Source organism: Eleginops maclovinus, chromosome 1, assembly GCF_036324505.1.
Source record: "Eleginops maclovinus isolate JMC-PN-2008 ecotype Puerto Natales chromosome 1, JC_Emac_rtc_rv5, whole genome shotgun sequence".
Classification (NCBI taxonomy): Eukaryota; Metazoa; Chordata; class Actinopteri; order Perciformes; family Eleginopidae; genus Eleginops; species Eleginops maclovinus.
This window is the reverse complement of record NC_086349.1, coordinates 13,695,646-13,718,292: the sequence shown is the minus strand read 5'-3', so window position 1 is coordinate 13,718,292 and position 22,647 is coordinate 13,695,646. Positions and strand designations below refer to the sequence as shown.

Here is a 22,647-nt window from a genome sequence, read left to right as displayed (position 1 = left end):
TCCCTTCACCCTTCAACACTACAGTGCACTGCACAACACATCCCTGAACAACAAAACCTACCCCATGAGCAACAACAGTAATGATGATCATGGTAAGCTGAGGTGATGGTGTGTGTGTGTGTGTGTGTGTGTGTGTGTGTGTGTGTGTGTGTGTGTTTGAGAGAGAGAGAGAGAGAGAGAGAGAGAGAGAGAGAGAGAGAGAGAGAGAGAAAGAGTTGTTTCTTTGCCTGTGAAAGAAAGGGAGAGGGGGAGATGGAGGCAGCCGAGCAGTAATTAGTGTTGCCTGTCATTCCAATCTCCATGGTGATGTGTTCTGTATGCCATTTCCACCTTCAGTACATAATCATGGAGGCACAGGAGACCAGGAGGCATGGCTGTGACTGCCGTTACAGCACTTTGAGCAAGCTCAAGATCAACCACGAGACATTTGTGTCACCTCTATAAATAGCCGTACAGTAGGTGACACAGCAGCAGCAGCAGCAGCAGAGAGGTATAGAAGCACAACCGGCAGCTAAAAGAGAAAAAAGCAGATGCAAGTTGTGGATACAATTAAAAACGTAATGTAGGAATACACAATAATTCATCTTCAACACTAGAGGGGGGGAAAGACTTTATTCCTATTTCTGCATAGAAACATACCTACATGATACAACATCACGCACACACGCGCGCACACATAACATTGGAAAGGTGGACTGGGTTAAAATCCATCATAATCATGTATACAATCCATGGGAAATATTATTATTATAAACTGATGTGCTGTGTGCTTCTCCATCAGATTTGAATATATACAATAAGCAAATGAGGCTGAAAACATGAATTATGAAAATAAAGATATTTTATTATAGGTTAAAAGCTATTTAATGGTGCAAAATCAAGTCGGAGGAGAAAAGAGTTAAAGGATGATCCAGAATATTAAACTGTGCTACATACTGAATGTACAACTGTACTTATACATGATAACCAACCTCTGGGTCAGCATAAAAACAGAGTCTTATGAAGATGAAATGAACTTTCCCTTTGTTTGTTAAACATAAGGCCACTATGGTAGACCATAAGGAATATAAGTCACAAGTAAAGGAAACCACACTCCTTCTGTACAGATCAGACAGACAGAAGTGTAAAGAACAACTCTAATTACATTACTGCACACACTGAAGCTCTATTACTCAACATGAGGCACAGGTGGAACTGATGGCATTGCACTGTATGTACTTTGTGATGATGGTACAAAAATGTTCACATGTGATCTAATAAAGTCTACATTTGGTCCTGACTCAACCAGCACTGATGGATCTATTATATGCGGCTAATGTGATTTGCAGACAATGCTGCTCCATTGATTTTCCTTTTGTTAATCTATCTTATTGTACAAGGATTTACAAACATTGTGTAGCCTGAGCATTCATACCACACTGTGTCTCGACAAAATATCTGCATGTTGTCCCTGTAGTCAGTGTTAAAAAGCAGTGGTACGACAGAAGGCAGAGACCGGATGATCGACAAAGAAATCTGGGTCCATTTTCTAATCCTAGTTCACAGTAACAGTTTTGCTGTACAAACCCATATTCACAAGTGTTAGGGTGTTCTTACCATAGACTGTATATATAAAGGGTTCTTACTGGACAGTGAACAACATGGATGGATTAAAGGCATTAATCCCAATGATAAAGTGTATCTCGTTTAGTTCTAAAAAGCTGACTGTACATATTTCTTCTAAGCAACCGCTTAGCAACATCTCTGTTGCAAAAATGTTGCCATATGGTTAAAACAGACTTTCTTCAGATTTAAACCCATGAAAGGTCTTCCTCTGTAACATTACATATCTAAAGAACTGACTTTTGGACCAACAATTAGTAATAACTAACTAAAGTTAGTATTACAACCCCAAACCTCAGCAGATCTGCTGCATCAAGACCGTGTGGTTTGATTTGACCATCTTGGATCCACAATGACCAAACAACCCAGTAACTGTCATTAGACTCAAATTCTAAGGCCTGATTCGTGGATGGACATACATGACATCGCACTTTCCAACTGAGCCCCGACCTCTTCAGTCTATGTAAGAAAAGCACAAAAAAATAAACACAGACATCGGTGTTATGAAATAACCAAAATGTTCAAACGATGGCAGGATATTCTGAGTTCATGTAGGACCCCGTCCGTCATAACAAAAAGCTAATTGAAAAAATATCACTTTGTTTTACTTTTAGTGTGTACTGCAGCTGCCCATACAAATTACCTACTGTTGCATGCATTATGCACACAATTGGGACACAGTACTTCTTCATATCAATGCACCTTGAACTTAGACCATCTTGCTCATATGCAGTATCCTCTGTGCCAAGGATTGTGGGTAAGAATAACCAGAAAACATGCTGGCTTGCATACAGCAAAATGTGACTTGATGCAGTAGGATATCCATGTATTTTTGGCATAATATATCTGATATACCATATATTGTTACATACAACATCTTTTATCCTGTTATACTAAATAATATCGTAGTATGGGTATTTAAACGCACCATATGTCTTCAGGTACTTTAAGACAGACTATGACATGTTCACTAAATGATTGGCATGTTAAAGGTAGCCTGTTTTTAAAGAATATTTTACAATGGTAGATCATGCGACACATGCAAAATGCTTTGAGACATGTTAATGAGTGTACATGTGGTAAATATGCTACGCATCTGATTTTCTACCACAGGATTTGGGATGTATGAGAAAAAAAAATCCACTAATTTTTTCATGCACTCTGCGCAGCATGTAGTCCGACGAGAGTTCCTGCTCTTTCTCCTTTTCGTAGTCAATCAGCATCAGGTCAGCGTTGTGACCTCCGGCTGAGCGTAGTTTCCTGTGGCAGCGAGGATATCTTTACAGCTCTCTGGAAGGAAACATAAAAGACAGAGAACAATAAAACAAAGTCACTTATTACATGACCATGACTCAACAATTGGACCCCGAAGTGTTTTCTAGGAAATTATTTTAAACATCATCACAATATAAAAGCTGTTCAGGCTGTGAACTCATGAACTCTATGAACTAATCAATATTCTTCTTATTCTTTTATTTGATAAAAATGCTACTCATTTAATAGTGCAATCTATAAAATGTCATACAATGACTAATGCAAGTTTTTTACATTATAATACAATTTACATTAATGTAACCTGCTCAAATTTAGGAAGCAAGAGCCAGCGAATTCGGATAAATGATGGAATAGTTGTTCTTTGTAATTTTTCATTTAATTGATTAATTGACTTATATTTTACTTTGACAGAGAGATCCTACCTATCAGGACAGCAGGAGGCTTTTGCTATGACCACCCATGTTGTTAACCGAAACCTATTAGTAGTAATCATCCAGAGTCACCTGGGAATATGAAGCCTCCTCCGAGCTAACAAGCTTTTTTTTCTGGTTGTCAGTATTTCTGCCTGCTTCCTCTCAGACAAAAGTTTGCCTCGCCATTATGCTCTCATCAGGACAAGAGCTGGCGATTGTCACATCTCTGAGGCGGTGGGCTTTCAACCAGGACAGCGTTTCCATGTATAAATTGTGAAAGCAAGTGTTAAAACTGTCTCTGATTCCCTGTGACAGTCGTAATCACTTCAAACCCACCAGCATTTTGTTCCCACTGCAGGGTGGGCGACCATTTCCCGTCACTGATAATCACCTAAGCATCTTCAGACCTGCTGCATCCATCTGTCCTTCTCTCTGCATCCTGCCATACTGCTCTGGTGAAATATGATCCATAACTTATATCCTGTAACCCTGAAATTAACCTTACACCGTCCCCTATGGGCATGGCTTTGCAGAGCAGTGCCACGGAGTCATACTCTATCTCCTGTGAGCAGCTCAAAATGGCTGCAATCACATGTTGCATGTTGTAAAGAAAATATGAATCACAACTTAGCCACAATCATTTTCCACACTGTTAGCAAACAATGAAAGACCACTTGAGACCTTTTTGCAGGTAATGTCCTCTAAAATGTGTTGTGAATGTGTGATTTTCCCTCTGCTATACAATAGGATATCATTATCCACATCCTCACCAGACACAGGGCTCGGGATTGAATTACCCCCTCCCCTCACTCTCTCAAAGATTCGTTTTGAGCCGTTCTGGCTTTGCTCAGCTTCCCATTGCTTTTGTCACTGCCATCAGAAAAAACGTCACTTGGCAATTGCATGAGCTGACCAGATAATTTAGCGTATTATTAGAGGAGTCAGCGTGAAAGGAGACTGGTGAAGATTTCTTCGTGTTTGTGTTTTTCCCACTGTGACTGTGAGGCTGTCAATTCTACATTGACAGATTATTTCCTCCCCTGAGCAAATCACGTCCACAAATATCCCTTTCTTCCAATGTATCTTAAAGATATAACTGACTATTTTTCATGTGCATGTGACAACATGCTATTAACGGATACCAATCTACAACACTCAACCCATTGAGGGATTCACAAGGCTTTCAACAAACATGTTGAAATACAATTTGCTTGTAATGGGCTGTCAAGAAAAAGTGGGGGGAGTATATAGTCTCATAGGAGCCAAGCTACAGTAAGTGCCCTATTTATGTGTTGTTTTTAGCCTCGACAGTGATATGCTAATGAGCTTTGGTAGAAAAATGCATCACAGTAAAGTGCAGTTTTGCAGGAAAACACCTTTAGTGTCGTTGGGCTGTTTGCAGATGAGTCCGGGTGTTGACCGGGTGGGATGTGAGCTCAGGATGTCATGAATGAATCTATGACTGCCAAATATAGAGACTCTTTTCACAAGGGGCTTTTAGGTACTTAGGGAATCTCAGATCTGTGAGCCAGCAGCTATTCAGGCAGAGAGTGATGGAAGGCTGACAGTGGATATCAATTAAGAGACTTATTAGGGTTTCTTTGTACCCATGGTACCTGTTTCACACTGTGTATCAATAGTCAAATACAGAATAGTGGTGTAGATTAAAAATCTATAAGTAATCCTATAGTCATAGCGTCACAAATACCTACACTTGAATCTGAGTATATATAGACTCATTCGTAGTTTGATTACAAAAAGCTACAAGTGTGTCATTTTTGCAATTCACGGTTTGTACAAATTGAACAAACCATGTATACAATATTAGGTTGTAAATCTACAGGGATAGGTGGGTTGCAGATTTCTCTTTGTTTATCATCAGACAAAACAGGCTAGCTGTATCTTCCTGCTTCAAGTCCTTCACAAACAGAGATGGGAGTGGTATCAATCTATCATCTAACTAATTCCCAAAAAGTGAAAGTGTCTTTATACATGTTTTCCCAGAGTGTGGTGTAGTGAAACCAGTGCTCAGACAGCAAATGTGTATGTTCAGATGTGTGCTGTAACTTACCAGTATGGGCGATGGAGTCACCAGCGGTCAGGAGGAAGCAGGTGGCCTCCTTCTTAGTCTTGTCTCGCCCTCGGGAGCACCGCAGGGTCCACTTTTCACTGGGGGACAGCGGCTGGGTCATGCTGCAGCCTTCCTCCTCTGAAAGGGCCACATTTGCATCCCCGTTCTGTTTGGAGTCTGACACGAGAACAAAAACACAGAGTGATGTAAATGCCAAAGCTTTTAGTGACAGCGCGAGTGCCCAGACAAAGGCAGAGGTTTATGGCATAAAATCTGTATTTTCTGTGATGAAATTCAATTCGTCTGAGATGTTGTATGGAGTATTTTGATTGCTGTGTGTTACTGTCTTTGTGACTAATCATGGTTGATCTGTCAGACAGTTTAAAAAGCATTTGGAAATATAAGAATAGGAATACAGAGGCTTTTAAGTTACTGTTAAACCCACATATTTATCATTGATTAAAAACACATAAATAATCATTTGAAATTAAAAACATGTAAAAATACTAACATTAGCCTAAAAAGGTCACGTCACTTAAATTACCAAAGTCATTTCTTTACTTTCTTCTCATGATATTTAGCAATGCCGTTGATTTGTTTTATTTGCGATGTAAATGTCTGCCTAAGAACCACTGAGGTTAATGCTATTATGTTTGTGCAGTTAACACTGAAATATACATTTTAAATAATAATTTAAACTTTCAAACATCTCTTCCAGCAACAATGCTCCCATTACTCGAGATCTTCCACAGGCAACACAATATATTAAACAAAAATATTTACACGAGTGAAAGAATCTCCAATGAAAGCTGTCTAAGTAATCAAAACACTGTTTCTACAAGAAGACATTACCTTTTGAATTAAAAAAGGTACATTTTCACTGCACAATTCTCAAATAAAATCCTGAGAAAATAAAAACAGAACTCTCTGATTGGCCAGATACCACAAAAAGAGAGTGAGAGCATTTTTCTGTAATTTGGGTGAACTGACCCTTTAATATTTTTAGCTGACCTGAGCGGTTTCTGCTGACATTCTCCTCCGCGGCCAGTGGACACGTGTCACTCTGAGTGCTGTCTCTGTGTGAGTTTGTTTCCGACTTCACAAACGAGGCAGAGTCAGTCGGAGCGTCTGGGTTCGGGTTGTGCTTCTTCTTCTTTTTCGGCAGCTTCTGTTTGGCCATAGCCAGCGAGTAGTACATCCCAAAGTTATTGACGATGACGGGCACAGGCATGGCGATGGTCAGGACCCCCGCCAGCGCGCACAGCGCCCCCACCATCATGCCAAGCCAGGTCTTTGGGTACATGTCTCCGTAGCCCAGCGTTGTCATGGTGACCACCGCCCACCAGAAGCTGATGGGGATGTTCTTGAAATGTGTGTGGTTGGAGCCCGTGGGGTCGCCGGGCTCGGCCCCGATGCGCTCAGCGTAATATATCATGGTGGCGAAGATGAGGACACCAAGGGCCAAGAAGATGATGAGAAGCAGGAACTCGTTGACGCTGGCCCTCAGCGTGTGGCCCAGTACTCGCAGGCCCACAAAGTGCCGCGTCAGCTTGAAGATCCGGAGGATTCGAACGAACCGCACCACGCGGAGGAATCCCAGCACATCGTTGGCAGCGTTGGATGACAGACCCTTCAGACCCATCTCCAGGTAGAATGGCAGAATGGCCACAAAGTCAATAATGTTGAGCGTGTTTTTGATGAAGACCACCTTGTTTGGGCAGCAGACGATGCGCACCAGGAATTCAAAAGTGAACCATACCACACAGACCCCCTCTACCACTGTGAGGATGGGCTTGGTCACCATCTCAGGCTTCTCCTCTTTGCGTGTGATGTTTCCCTCGACAACCTGCACCGTCCGGTTCTGCAGCTCGTTAAAGGCTTCATGGGTCTCCAGGCAGAAGGTGGTGATGGACACCAGGATGAAAAACAGAGAGGCAAACGCCACTCCCTGTTCAAGAAAGATAAAACACTTAGTCAAAACTATCCTATGCCTTCCGAACTTGTACTTTCATTTAATCAAGTATCGATTGTGCAATCGATTGAGCTGACGCCCGACAAAATAAAGACGCCCCCAAGAAAAAACAGCTAAAATATCTGTTTTCCAGCTCCACTGCCACTGAGCCTCATCCTCACACCATCAAGGAAATCATAATGATCACTGCCTCTTGAGTTTAATATTACTAAGTGAATGTCATAATATAATAACCTTAAAGGACATGGGAGCCAGGACAATGTCATTTGATAAAACTAACCATGAACCATGAACACGGAGCCTGAATCCTGCAGAAAGAAGACGTGATTCCATAAATATGGCGCCCCGTGAAAGACTCGAACAGCAGGGGGTGCTCGCAGGAAGCCAACACTTAATAACTAAACCAACCATGGGGCTGCTGTGTGAGGTTTCACATACATGACAGTCTGAGGGTTCAATTTTGTTCTGAAAAGGAGTTTTTGGTTTTGATTCACAAGTGTAGGAGAGGGAAGTGAAGAGAAGAGCAAAGCCCGCTGACACAGAACAGCGAGTGATAAAAGACACTGGACAACGAGCTGAGTCATGAAAGACTTCCTGTCACAGTAAGTCCTGTTGTTGAGTTTATCCGTCATGTTTTATTGAGTGAAACACTATGCTCACTGAGGCCTCCTATACAAGTGCAATATAGTTTAAATCTACAGCTGCAGCTCCAAGTCGACCATTGATTAGTTAATACAGAAAAAGAAATCGCCACTATTTTGAAAATAAATTGATTGTTAATGTAAACTTTCAACCAGAAAAGGCAGAACATTTTGTTTTCAGCCTCAAATATAAGAGTTCCATTGTTATCTTGAACTCACAATAAAGTATTTTTTCGTGTCGTATCAATGAAGCGTAAAGACACATTTAAAAACATCACCTTAGACTTTGACAAACTGTGTTTCATTATTTTCTGACATTTTAAAGACTTAATCATTTATCAATTAATCTAGAAAATAAGCAGCCATTTCTTTGATCATGAAAAGAATTGCAGCCCTAAATAAAATAAATAATCTCTCTGAAAAGTAAAAATCTAAATATAATGGTGAGTGAGTCAAACCACTTTAAAAACCAACGGGAGATTAATTGAACAATGGTGCTGCATGGCTTCCACCTGATCCAGCACAATTGCCATGCCCGTCTGTGTTTGTGTTAACATTGTGTGCTTACTCATACCCGATCTGTCTTTATTGTTTACTAAAGCCTGGACAAATTGCAAAGCCTCTCAAACCTTTCTCCAATCTTTCAGCAGGTTAAATATGTACCTGTGCCATGCATGCTCTCAGCGATGTTCCACCTCCGGGGGGCCTCTCAAATATCAACCGGCTTTATAGTGTTTGGGTCTGTGATTAGAAAAAACAAATATAGCGTCTGATGTTTGACACGCTGCGAAACAAATTAAATAAAGTTTTGGTACACAGACCTTCATCGGGTTATTTTAGAATTAATCAAAAGTAACGTGATGAAGGTCTAGGTAATCATTTTTATTGAATATCTCTTACTGCAAGGGATAAAGATAGTGTGCTGTATTGTCAACCTATTATCCTATGCACCTGTTGATCTACAGGTGTGCATACGCTCTACTCTTTACTGTGGGCAAACAAGGATGAGGCCAGGTTATTGAATTTAGAGAGTTGGGAGAACAGCGGCCCATTTTAAAAACAGCAATACTGCACACCTGTAAATATAAACAATAATACATATCTCTGTTGAGCACCCAGATAATGTTCAATTCTTTTACCATAACAACCTTCCTCCACTTTGTCCCTGCAGAGCTCTGAGGCAATCACAGCTATGATCCCCCGAGAAGACGAGGGCTGAGCCGAAGGAAAGGAGGGAAGACCGTGAAGCCTCGCCTCTGCCCCAGGAGGAGCTCAGAGTCACGTTTTCCCAGAACATCACCACGGATAGCACAGTCTCAGGGGACATCACAACAAGCCAACCAGTGTAGAGAAACTACCAGAAACAGCAGCACTTCAGCAGCTGAAGTCAAAGGTTGAAAAAAATAAATGACTGTTTCTGAACCACAAAACCAGTTTACAACCAGTAAATACTCTGGGGTCTTTTTTTAGGGGGGGATTAAATAGCTTTGAATGTACTGTTCGGTCATAAAAATCTGTAACAATACAAATTATATAAAGAGGTTTTCTGTGTACATTTAAATTAATAAATGACTTGTTAGACAATTTTATCTAAAGCATCTTACATACTCAATACTGTGGACAATCCCCACAGGAACCACTTGGGGTGAAGTGTCTTGTCCAAGGACACAATGACAAGCTGACTGCAGTGGGATTGGAACCTGTTCTCCCCTGATCCGAAGATCAACGCACAAGCCCACTGTGCCATAGCCTCATAATAGACCTAAATCTGAAATGCACACCTTTATTTTGCTTGTCAGATAAATGAGTTGGGAGACAATAAGTCATTTCGTCCCATGTTTTTGTCTCGTTGTAGTGTAGTCGTCTTAAAGTAGTATAGTATATAATGGTCAGTAAAGTGACTGAGAATAGTGCATGAGATCGTATACTTGGTAACCAATGCTCAGTTGTCAAATTGCACATGTGTGCATTTCATGCATATTTTTGATAATATTAGTTATCAAATCTTGTTGAATCTTTACATGCCGCATGACTGAGCAGGGGGTCTACTGATGTTTCACTTGGTTTCATCTGAAAATGTGTTTTCAGTAACACTGAATGTTTACAAGCCTTTATTCAATGAAAATCATTCAAGTACTAATTTAAATTCCCAGTGTCTCCAACACACACTGAAGCAAAATCTGTTTTCATTGTGTTCTTACATCCATGATTTCCCATTGAAAAGCTGTCCAGACAAGAGACACAGATATAAAGTCAGCACCAGATAATTAAGGTGGGCTTCACTAAACGAGAGGGTTCAGCCTCTGTTGAAACACCTCAGCAGGACCATTTCCAAAGTCAATTAATAAAAACATTGCCCAGCCTTTCATCAATCCCCTCTAGTCTCCACTGTCTGACTGTGGGTTCCTCACTTGTTGCACAATAAACCTGAATAATGAATATGAGCCCAGTGTCAACAGTAGTAGAAAAAGTGTTGATGAACTGGTCAGACATGTATTGATTGTACATCTTATGAAAAATAAGGAATTGGACCGAGCTGATCCGAGAAAGGTGAGTCTTGCTGTTGTTCGGATGCTTGTGATGAGCCCAACAGGCCGTGACAGCGTTTGGTTTATTCAAATTCCAAACGGTTTACCCCAGAAGTAAACATAACTGGTATCTGCAGGCGGGGACAGCTCGACAGGAAAGATGCCGGAGGTCCTGGCACACACTAGGACAATTTTCTCTGCTCATAAAAGGCTCAACAAAAAGGTCTCGCATAAACGCAACACAGCTTGACCTCACACCTGTGTGACTGTTGGTGGCTGCATGACTGCCACATCTCTTGCTCTAAGTATTTTGTTTATTTGTAGTACTATTGTTTGTCTCTCGCTGTTAGTATTCTTGTTATTTGCATGTGTCTGTGTATACAAGTTGTTTTCAATGAATCTTGCAGCATTTAAATGTGTCTGTAATGTTTATTTAAGGCCTGACACAAAGCGATACCACAAGATAATGTTTATAGCTCAGTGGAGGAGACTTTAAACACAGTCAGTGTTAGAGTGGTTGCCATAATGTTCCTCTGCCACCACCGAGTGTTTCCATGTCGGGCTGCTGAGCCTGACATCCTCCTCTTCATGAACAATGATTGCACAGAGCTTTTTTTTTTAATTCATTTCCTCGGAATGTAAATACAGCTTCTGCAATCTTCCTGAGGGGTTCAAGTTTATACATCACTACATGTGTATGAAACTACTTCCTACGTCTAACTTTGGTTTGCAGTAGTTTAAATTTCCCTCCAAGGGATCAATAAGGAATTTAGAGATTTGTGCGTGTACACGTGTTTCTATTAAAATAAAAATATATTTACATTTATTTTTTCACATGTATTCTACCTCGCTTCTTGATAGCATCAGCTCTTATTAAGCCTGATGATCAGACTGAACATTAGTATTCACTGATTCATTCCTTTGAAATTCCTTTTTTACTTTAGTAAGGTTTTAAATTCTTGAGTTAAGGACATGATCTTTTGTAAAACAACATAGTTTCTACGTTATTAAGTATGTTTGTTACGTTATTTAAAGTTAACATTGATTTGGGTCTCACATGTGCCACAAACACCAGTCTCCATCCATCCGACCCATACTCCCAAGCTTTTGGGAAGCTTAGGAACCAAATTGTGATGCTCAAAAAAAGTTATCCGGGAGACTTGAAGATTCCCTCGAATGTAATAGACAATACACTTATTATACACTCATTATTTGGGAATGTTATTGTTGAGACACCAGACTGCAAACCGAATGATATTTATGAATGATAACTGTTCATTTCAAAGTCTCTGAGCACTATACATACAGTATCATTAGCGTTTGAGGATAACCCCAAACAATGACAGTGCCAAAAACACATCAACTCAAGGTCATCAGGTGATGGCTTGCAGACTTAGATGAAGTTCCCCCGAGGGGACAGCCGCACAGTCCCAGCTGGGAAAATATGATCGGTAAGGAGTGAGACAGGTGGAGCTGCAGGCTGAGCGTCAGTGTGCAGCAGCTGGGGAGTCCCATCATGGCCAACACCTCCAGCTGTTCAGCATCACGATCTGTTACTAAAACTGACACACAGGAGCCACAACAACAAATCTACTGAGCAGTCAGCAGCTGCAGAGCCAATAAGAGCAGCAGCTCTGATGATTTCTTAGAAATCGTGTCACACCGATCCACCACCTGAGGACGGAGGAGAATTAATGTCCACCATTCAGTCTATCAGCTATGTTTCCCCTTGGGATCTGCAATATATTGACCATATTTAAAAAAATAATTGGCTTCCTTTCCCAATGCCACACTGTAAGACTCAATGCACAATAAAGACAGATGATTTGACTTAAATATTTTTTCTAATTCTCTATTTATTGCGATCATATTGTAAAATGTTTATTTTTAATGGAACCAGAATAGTAGGGATGATCTCAACTGCAATACAAAACAAGACAAGGTATTGGCAATAGGGCACACTTCTGGGTTTTGTCTATTGAAGGGCTTTAAAGTCATTTTCAACTTTAACCAGCCTCGACCATCGATCAACAGGGATCAGTGGTGAGGAGTGAGGACCCTAACACAGAGCAGAACATCTCAATATGAGGAGGAATATAAAGATAGGGGAAAAAATAACACCAATACGTCCAACAAAGTAGATGATGAAAATCCTCAGATCAGGAAGGGCACTGCTACATCACCGGGGGGGTTACCGATACATGGCAGGTGGCTTAGGCTGAAGAGATGAAAGGTCATTGACCAGGAGTCAGTGGACGACTGGTGGATGTGAAAAGATCAGTCCTTCCACATCCAATGCCAGGATCCATTTATGATTAGAGACTGGGGTGCAATACTGTGCAAAACATTTATCCAGAGCTGAAACTTTCCACTGTCAAAATACAAAGCCCACTGTGTGTATCATAGCCTCGAGGCAGTTGCTGAGTCAAAACAAAAGTTGCATTTGTGTCTGGTGGTGTCAGATCATGTTGATATTTTAAGAAGCAAAATATTCAAAACAGCCACGTTCAGTTCAAGTCTCATGTACAGGTTGGATGGTTAAACCAGATCTCAGCATATACTGTAGGAAAATAACAATTAACCATTCAGTCAGTATTGATCATAAATCAAGTGGTTCAAATCTATCATGCTTGTATAAATACTGACTGTATTAACAAGTAAAAATACTTTCTACAATCATGCTGAAGTTTCAAGCTGACAACAATATGGAGTCAATCTTCTACACTGATGAATAATATGTCATTTGTATATATGATGAGTGTACTACATCAATTAGTTAGTAAAGGGAAAACTCCACTTAAAAAATCACAGTTAGTATTTGATTTGCAACTTAATGCCAATCAACTTTACTAATAATTCGTCTTTGGTTAGACAATATTTTCAGTAATGTGTGTTTTATCACGAATAAAAGTTTGCATCACTGCATTTAGTAATATCACAGCAACACAATGAACCAATCAATTTTCAGCAAAGAGCTTAGAACAAAGCAGAATAAACAAGCAGCAACATAATCACACCGGATTACTGAGAATTCAGAGTTATAGAGTCTCATTAACGAGGTAGCGCTGCTTTGATGATGTGTGAAAATTCAAATCCTGTGCCCCACTCAAAAAGAACAGTGAAAAGGTATCAGCGCTGTGAGAGCCCAGAGGTTCTGCTCATAACACTTTTATCAGCTAGATGTCACTCCGAGGTAAAATGTGATGTGGGAAGTTAAATATTCAGCAATCAGCATCTAATAACTAAATATATATGAATGTCTTTGAACATCTATAATTTGAAAACAAGATGACTATTTCTAATGCGGTAAATACATCTGTATGTAAAGGCCAATCCACAATAAATGTGCAAAATCTGAACCAATTAAAAGAAAATTAGCATTTTATATTGCTAAGTACATTTGGTATTTATGTGTAGACTCTGGATAATGTGCATCAAACCTCAACAACCCCCTATCAATTAATCCCTTGGTCTTACAACAAAGACCAATTGATTTATTCTTCTACGTGGGATGAAATATGTTGCTCATTTCTGTGGGAAATAACTTTTAATTGCTCACCGCTGATAACAAGTTGTAGCCCATTACCACAGCCGTGATCAATTACAGGCAGGAGCGCCGTGGGATTAATGAAATATTGCATGAGGGAAGATTGAACAAAGTTATCTGGTCTGAGCTTAATGTTAATGTCAAGTCTAATTGTCTCATGTAACTAAACTGAGACTACAAAGACGAGTACATCATAGTCATTTGAAAACATTTAAATAGTCTGTTTATTAGTAAAACAACAATCTTCTTTATTGTAATGGCTCTGTGCTTTACGTGTTCATATCTATATTTGGTGAACAATGAAAAAAGTGGTATACCTTTTTAATTTATTTTGAACCCGCCCTTTGCGTTTCTGTATTTAGGTTTTGCTACTTATAAGATTTAAGTTAAGGTAACTTTCACACGTTTTTATATATATATATACAAATTATGATGGTGCTACATGAAAACCAAAGTTAGCAAAGTTATTAATTCTTGAGAAAAGGTAAAAGGATCTCAATTCAATTGTGTTCAGCTAGCATGGAGAACGAATTTTTGTCATACATTGTTTATCTGTTGTGTGGTAAACACTTTCAATTTAGTGTTATTAAAAATTCAATGCGCTGTAAAGAGCCATTAGAGTTGTAGTACCTCCTGTATAAGCAGCTGTGCATTAAGAACTTCTCTTGTCCATGATTTGTGAGTGGCGCCGTCATCAGTATAGAGGCTTCATGTGCCGACTTTCAAAGAGCTACACCTCCAGTCTTGGTTGATATTGAAGAGGATGTGGCTTTAAATGATGGACAGATTAACTTACCCTCCGGCTTTCAAGAATCACATTACCTGAGACGAGCTTGGCGGCTCTGTGAAATAAAAAGGCCATAAAGGTAACGTGAGTCTCCTGGAAAGCACTTGGCATCTTCTCAGAATGCACAGAGCAAACATATGTACATGAATGGGCTGGAGAGGAAATGGACAAAGAACATTATGACCGGGTCAATATGTATATGCACTCACTCTTTCTTACTACATACTTCCAGATTCACATCTATATGCCACGCAGAACTTCACAAATCCTGATTGGATCATTTGCAAATATTGGGTGGTGGGAGACAGACGTGATGAACTGGCAGGCAGAGCATTTTCAGATGGCAGCTGTGACTCAGAGATGTCAGCTGTTTCACAGTGACTGTCTGCAAATGCCACCTGGACAAGAAGCTAAAATAAACACTATTTGAATTGTGATTGGCATGCAATAAGAAGACTACACTTCCGCTGCGGGAGTCTCTAAATAGATCGTTCAAACTCCAAAAGTAGGCAAACACAAATTACAGTGAGAATCAGTCTTTCTCTGTCTGGACTAAATGTATTTTTCTTTTTTGACCCGTGAAAGCTCCTGGCTCTATGCCTGAAAGCTTATGCTATGGTGACACTCGATACTTTGCTATTACGTTTACTTTATTAGGCACTCAGCTGCTTTTGTTGCAAAGCCATTAGGCATAGCCTTCTTTCTGACGCTTACAAATGGCTGATTTGCATTGTGGACCAAATGAGAGCAAAATGATTTTAATTTAAAAAATAGAAAGATTGCAACATAAAAGCATCTTTTTCATCACGACAATATCAGGAACATTGCAATTCTTTTACGGGAAGTGCATGATAAAATCATAAAAACATATCAAACACTTAAGCTGTGACATGATTTTGAATAATGTATAATTCACTTAAGAAGAGCTATTCAAACAGGGCAGTATGTCTCTCTCAATAATGTAGATTAGGTTTCTGAATGCTGGGATTGATGGATTGATGGATCCATTTATTTTTGCCTGTACACATAGACGGACGTCATATTCTGTTTAATATACAGCATGATTTACTGGACATGGATGTACACAACTGTGGCCTTTCAAACACTCGTGTTTTGAGAACCTCTGAGTGCAAACCTTGAACGAGATGTGTGGGAACACTTCAGTCCTGCAGCACTTTTGTCATGTAACAGTATTTTATCTTTTTGCAGCATTGGTCAAATTTCACATCATACATTTTAATGGGAACTGAAAAACTGCTGTTCTCACATGACTGAAAGAAACATGTAGTTGTCTGCAGACCTTGTTTTGCATTCTAGGAAACAGATCGACTTTAAAAAACCACATTGAATATTGTTTTATCAGCCTGATATGTTGTGATTTGTTTCTATTTATGTTGTTTACTGCTATATTATTGTACCCATAACACGTCATAAAGGTGTCCAAAGAAACATGGTCAATCTATTGAATTCTCATATGCTCTTTTTCTGTGATTGGATTCACGGTACTTTTAAACACAGCATTACTCCTCCCAAACCCTATAGTGTATATCTATTTGGATTTCTGTTAGTTTTATTATAGGGAATCCTTGTCCCCATTGTTAGTGACTACATAAAAATGTTGATTTCTGTGAGAAGACCAGTTATTTTCCTACACAAAAAGCAGTGGGTTCTGTGGAAGCCCAACAATGACAAAGTAAAACCACAATGTAATCACAGGAGATATGGGATTTTTTGACATCTCATTCCAAAATTAAGTTAACTATTAAGTTTTACCAGCATCCACTATTCTGGGAAGGATTTCCATATTATTTTCGCAATTGGTGTGCTGATTCACACAATAATAGCATTACTGAGGCCTTAACTGGCCTGGCTCAAAGTCTGTGCTCCAGGTCACCACTATTGTGTGGAAAGGGGTCACCACTTTTTGCCATTTACCTTGAGGATGTTGAATGTGCTTGTCTTTATAAGATGTTCAGACAAGAGCCCTGGTTGATGCATGGGTGAGTTTATGTCTGTTCTTGGAAATAGGTGAAATAGACATAAAGACAACAGCTATAGGAAGCAGACCTCTCCTTTGCATTTTCCATACAAGTAACAACAACTCAGCCTGGGAACACCTCACCAGACTATTCTTTCCTTTCTACACTTGCCTGAACATGTTGAGATAAGTGGGCAGACTTTACAACTGAAACATTTCAGTCCACTTAGGCGTTAAGTGTCCTGCGCTGATTGTATAAGGACTCAGTAAGCAGGTTTGATATTGAGTAAATCATAGAAAATAAGTTATTGAAATTGAATGGAGCTGCTGATCCTTCCCATATAGAAGTGTAACTACAACATGTAGAGCAATCTTACTCTTGAAAGAACATAAACTGGACGTGAAAATGTTAATACCCAGATATGTCACACAGTAAACATAACAGACTTAGGGCCAGGCTTGCTAGGGACACCTGTTGATGACAAGAGAACGTGTGCGCTTAGTGGTTTTATGGTCCTATGTGCCTATTAGAGTGCACTGAGGAGAAAACTCACCCTGGCTCCTCTGGAGGAGTATGGGTCGTCAAACAAGGCCCAGACCTTAGGCTGCCAAACTTCGCAGCAGCTCCTCGACCTGTCCGGACAGTCCTCGATGCCGAACCGTCTCGGCATGTCTCTGTCGTCGTCAGTCTCTGGGTCGGGTGGTTCAAACGTCTCCAAGGCTTCCTCCGCGTCCCTGTGCTGCCGGTAGGTCATCCAGCAGCACGGCTCCACGTCAGTCTCGTCAATCCCCCAAAACGCCAGCTCCTCTTCAAAGAGCGGCCCGCATACGTCGGCCGGGCAGTGCAGCTTGCCGGTCCGGTAGTAGTTGAGCACGTAGGCGAAGATGCCCGGGTGTCTGTCGAAGAAGAACTCCGCGCTCGGGGTCGCAGCTTCCGAATCAGAGCTGACCTGTGGCTGCGGGTCCGGGTCCGCCAGCCATGCAAGGCGGGTCCCCGGCAGGGTCCTTAGGGTGCTTTTGTACGTCTCATGTCGAGTGCCACCCACGTTGATGATAATTTTGTCTGAGTCTTCCCCTCTGCACATCTCCTCCTTCAGACATGTTTTAGACGGAGGTTTGTTGCCTGACTTGCGCCCCCGGTAAGACGAAACACACACCGAGCTTATCATTTAGAAGCAGGGACCTTCTGGCCTCCGTTACAAGATGAGGTCCAATCCGACAAAAATCAGAGAAATATTGCAAAAAGAGCCCTCATTTCAGACCCCACTCCAGAAACTGACCTGTGCGTGTCATGTATGCAAAGAAATAACAGTCTGATGGAGAAAGCGCAAAAGTGAGACGCTCAATAAAAACCACCTGTTACCAAACTCCGCTTGCTGTTGCAACAAAACGCAGGTGTTGTGTTTAAAAAAAAAAATGTCCAAACAGGTTACACAATGTTACTTAAATGAATGCTTCAAGGTGTTGCACTAACGGTTTTCCGCTGATGTTGTAAAGAGAAATGTCAAATTACGCACAGCAGGCTACGTGCCTCTGAAGTACTGTCACTCCTCGCCTCCTTTTACAGAAATCGTATCCAAATTCTGCAACGCCAAAATCAACAACTGTTCCTGGTAACTTTTCTATTCTCCACAAAAAAATGAGCAAGCTTTCCAAATGACCATTTATTCACTTACGTTGATCCATTCCACCATTTCTTCCTGTTCAGTTCGCATGCCAGATGTGATGTTGTTTTCCAGCTGGGGATCTGTTGCTTTCTTCACAAGTAGCCTCTGTCTTCCCTTAGCGACACAGCCCGGATGGATGGTGCGTTCAACAACAGGCTCGACAGTTTAACTCTTTAGATGCTGGCGGAGGCTGTCGCACTGAACCACTCCCTCTAATCATAACCTGTGTGTGTGTGTGTGTGTGTGTGTGTGTGTGTGTGTGTGTGTGTGTGTGTGTGTGTGTGTGTGTGTGTGTGTGTGTGTGTGTGTGTGTGTGTGTGTAGCATATAATGATTTTCCTTTGGTTTCAGAAGTAGCCCAAACTGTTTATGATGATTCTGATTCTGATGATCATGATTCTGATGATGATGATGATGATGATGTTGGTGTTGTTGATGATGATGATGATGATGATGATGATTATTGTTATTATTATTATTATTTAGCAACTACAAAGTGTGATCCAACAGGCCCCCAGTGTGTTTAGAGAAGTCATGATGTTGCTGACACACACTAAGATTGCCACCTAGTGGATCTTTTTGTGAACAACATGTTCACTGAGCCGGTTGAATGAACCATTCTGAAATACACAAATAACATTGGAGGATATAGTGTTCAGTTGATTTACTAATTGGGTAAATTAGCAAAACCACGTCTGAAAAATTCAGGTTAAGTGGGACTGATTTTCACAACGGAAACATAGACTTCTGTTTACAGGTGTGGGAAATACTTAATAAGGCCTACTGGCTAATTGAGTGAAGAGTAGCGTTAAGCCTCGTGTAGTTTCAGTACTCCTTCGTAAAGTCACATAACGTGCTGGGATAGACAACTACAAGCTGAAAAAGCCATGACTGTTACACAATTCAATTGTCGGCTGTCGAGTTGCATTGTGGGTGATGTTGGCAGCAGTTAATCGTGCGTGAGAAGAACAAATCAAAAAGAGATTTATAATATTTAAAGTATTTTTATTTTAGCAAAGCAAATCAATTGTGAAATGTAACATATTTGGAAGCAAACAACATACAGTTGAAGGATTTCAGTAGACTGAGATTTGTTATCTTAGTCCACTTCCTCAATGGTGGGGCCCTTGGAGTTGCCTCCTGCCTCACTGCCGCAGCTTCCTGACGGTGCTGCTCCCTGGTACAACTTGGTGACAATTGGCTTGAATGCTTTCTCTAGTTCTTTCTGCTGATACTCATACTCGTCTTTCTCTGCCATCTGGTTGTTCTCCAGCCAGGAGATTGCCTGGTTGCACTTATCAATGACCATCTTTTTATCCTCCTCGCTAATCTTTCCTTTCACGTTCTCGTCCTCGACACTGTTCTTCATTTGGTAAGCGTATGACTCTAGTGTGTTCTTTGCTGCAACCCTCTCCCTCTGCATGTCGTCCTCGACTTTATACTTTTCTGAGGCTTGTACCATCCGTTCTATTTCCTCTTTGCTTAGGCGACCCTTGTCATTGGTGATGGTGATTTTATTTTCTTTGCCGGTGCTTTTGTCAACAGCTGACACATTCAAAATGCCGTTTGCATCAATGTCGAAAGTGACCTCCACCTGTGGTACACCTCGTGGAGCGGGAGGGATACCTGTGAGCTCAAACTTGCCCAGGAGGTTGTTGTCCTTGGTCATGGCTCTCTCCCCCTCATACACCTGAATGAGCACACCTGGCTGATTGTCCGAATAGGTGGAGAAGATCTGGGTCTGTTTGGACGGGATGGTGGTGTTGCGTTTGATGAGAGGCGTCATCACTCCACCTGCCGTCTCAATGCCCAGAGAAAGGGGAGCCACGTCCAGCAGCAGCAGATCTTGGACGTTCTCTGATGTGTCGCCCATGAGGATAGCAGCCTGGACTGCTGCGCCGTACGCCACAGCTTCATCTGGGTTGATGCTCTTGTTCAGTTCTCTGCCATTGAAAAAGTCTTGCAAGAGCTTCTGGATTTTGGGAATTCTTGTGGAGCCACCAACCAAGACAATTTCATGGATCTTGGACTTATCCAGCTTGGCATCTTGCAGGGCCTTCTCAACTGGCTCCAGTGTTCCCCTGAAGAGCTCTGAGTTAAGCTCCTCAAAGCGAGCCCTTGTGATGGAGGTGTAGAAGTCAATGCCTTCAAACAGAGAGTCGATCTCTATGCTGGCCTGGGTGCTGGAGGAAAGGGTCCTCTTCGCTCTCTCACAAGCTGTCCGCAGCCTCCTCACTGCTCTCTTGTTTTGGCTAATGTCCTTCTTATTTTTCCTTTTGAATTCCTCAATAAAGTGGTTGACCATCCGGTTGTCGAAGTCCTCCCCACCCAGGTGTGTGTCTCCTGCTGTGGATTTTACCTCAAAAATGCCGTCCTCAATGGTCAGGATGGACACGTCAAAGGTGCCTCCACCGAGATCAAAGATGAGCACATTGCGCTCTCCTCTTTTACCTTTATCCAGGCCGTAGGCGATAGCTGCTGCTGTGGGCTCGTTGATGATCCTGAGAACATTCAGTCCAGAGATCACGCCGGCGTCCTTTGTGGCTTGCCTTTGAGAGTCATTGAAATAAGCTGGAACTGTGATGACTGCATTTGACACCTTCTGTCCAAGGTAGGCCTCCGAGATTTCCTTCATTTTAACCAGTACCATGGAGGAGATTTCCTCTGGGTAGAAGGACTTGGTCTCCCCTTTATACTCAACCTGGACTTTGGGCTTTCCGCTATCAGTGATCACCTTGAAAGGCCATAATTTCATGTCGGATTGGACAACAGAATCGTTAAACTTTCTCCCGATGAGACGTTTGGCATCAAAGACTGTGTTGACAGGGTTCATGGCAACCTGGTTTTTGGCAGCATCTCCAATGAGCCTCTCTGTGTCTGTAAAGGCCACGTAGCTGGGAGTGGTCCTATTGCCCTGGTCGTTGGCTATGATCTCCACCTTGCCATGCTGGAACACCCCGACACAAGAATAGGTGGTGCCCAGATCAATGCCAATAGATACTCCCTTAGCTGAGGACATTTTGATTCTTGCTTGCCTAGGACAAAATAGAGAAAGTTACACTTAAGTTTCTAATGTTACACAAGAGCTCTGATAACTGCAACTGAATATTATTCAAGATCACTGGTTCAACTTTGTATTAATGCTGATTTATAAAATGTTATTGCCACTATTTTTGTCCTTCTTGTTATAAGACAGGCGAACAGTTAAAATGAGAAACTCTGAATAACATCATCATTAGTTATTCACTGCAATTCAAGGGCACCATTACATGGCACACTTTAAAACTAATCGCTTTCCTCTACATAAAAAAATAACAAATATTGATCTTATAAATCTAATATAATAATGAAAATATAACAATTTAAAGTATTCCCTAAATATTCTTAAATTTTCACAAACAAAAATCGCTAAAAAGATTTTTTTGGTATCATTCAACTGTTTATCTAATGAACTATGAAATGAACTTGTATTCTAAAGCATTAAAAAATACACTATATAAAGCAAAGTTGATGGGTTAGTTTACGTGAATATGAATATAATTTATTGCAAAACTGGATAAAAAATAATGCCTGAAGAAAACCCCCTGAACCATCATATATGTGATAACATAAGGAAGACAACACTGAAACATCTAACATTAATTAATTTAACCACATTTGCTACTCACTTTCAGCCTGTCCCGTCTCAGTAATTGTGAAGAATCTCAGCAGTCTTCTTGGGAAGTTTCCTTTCAGCTTTCGCCTCTGTAGTGTTCTTAAACTATTGCCCAAACTGACTCAGGCCCCTTGCTTTTATAGTAGTAGCTACGTTTCTAGAAGCCACTAGTCACCCTTCCAGCTCCTCCTCCTCCTCCAAGTTCAGTGAGTCATCTGGTAAAATTAGCAGGTGGTGCAGCTGGCTGGTGCGAGTCAGCCGGTGAATGTTCCAGAGCGGGACAGCAGTTTGACGCTGGGCCAGCAGGACTGACAGCCAGGGAACACAATGTGGAGAATGTAGCAGTAAGGCAGATTGAGAGGAGGTATGTGGAAGTGTTAGCAGGCATGAATACAAGCTTTACCCTCCAAAATAAATTAAAAAGGTGTACTATAACTCCCCAACCACTCATGTAGAGGCCGATTCTTCTCAGTTCTGCTTAGTATAAACACATTAAGACTTGTTTAAAGATT

The 22,647-nt window shown here is 41.0% G+C and overlaps 2 protein-coding genes across 2 annotated transcripts; both read right to left on the bottom strand.

Annotated features, from left to right (window-relative positions):
* Positions 1-592: 592 nt before the first annotated feature.
* Positions 593-18,720, bottom strand: kcnc4 (potassium voltage-gated channel, Shaw-related subfamily, member 4). Its single transcript, XM_063892110.1, has 4 exons — positions 17,369-18,720; positions 6,373-7,309; positions 5,362-5,538; positions 593-2,892 (listed from the first exon to the last, which is right to left on the bottom strand). Exons 1-4 carry the CDS (start codon positions 17,981-17,983, stop codon positions 2,825-2,827), a joined length of 1,797 nt encoding a protein of 598 aa, XP_063748180.1. The 5' UTR covers positions 17,984-18,720; the 3' UTR covers positions 593-2,824.
* A 744-nt stretch (positions 18,721-19,464) lies between these two features.
* hspa1b (heat shock protein family A (Hsp70) member 1B) lies at positions 19,465-22,325 on the bottom strand. Its single transcript, XM_063895673.1, has 2 exons — positions 22,149-22,325; positions 19,465-21,515 (listed from the first exon to the last, which is right to left on the bottom strand). The coding sequence occupies exon 2, from the start codon at positions 21,497-21,499 to the stop codon at positions 19,580-19,582; it is 1,920 nt and encodes a 639-aa protein (XP_063751743.1). The 5' UTR covers positions 21,500-21,515; positions 22,149-22,325; the 3' UTR covers positions 19,465-19,579.
* Positions 22,326-22,647: the final 322 nt, after the last annotated feature.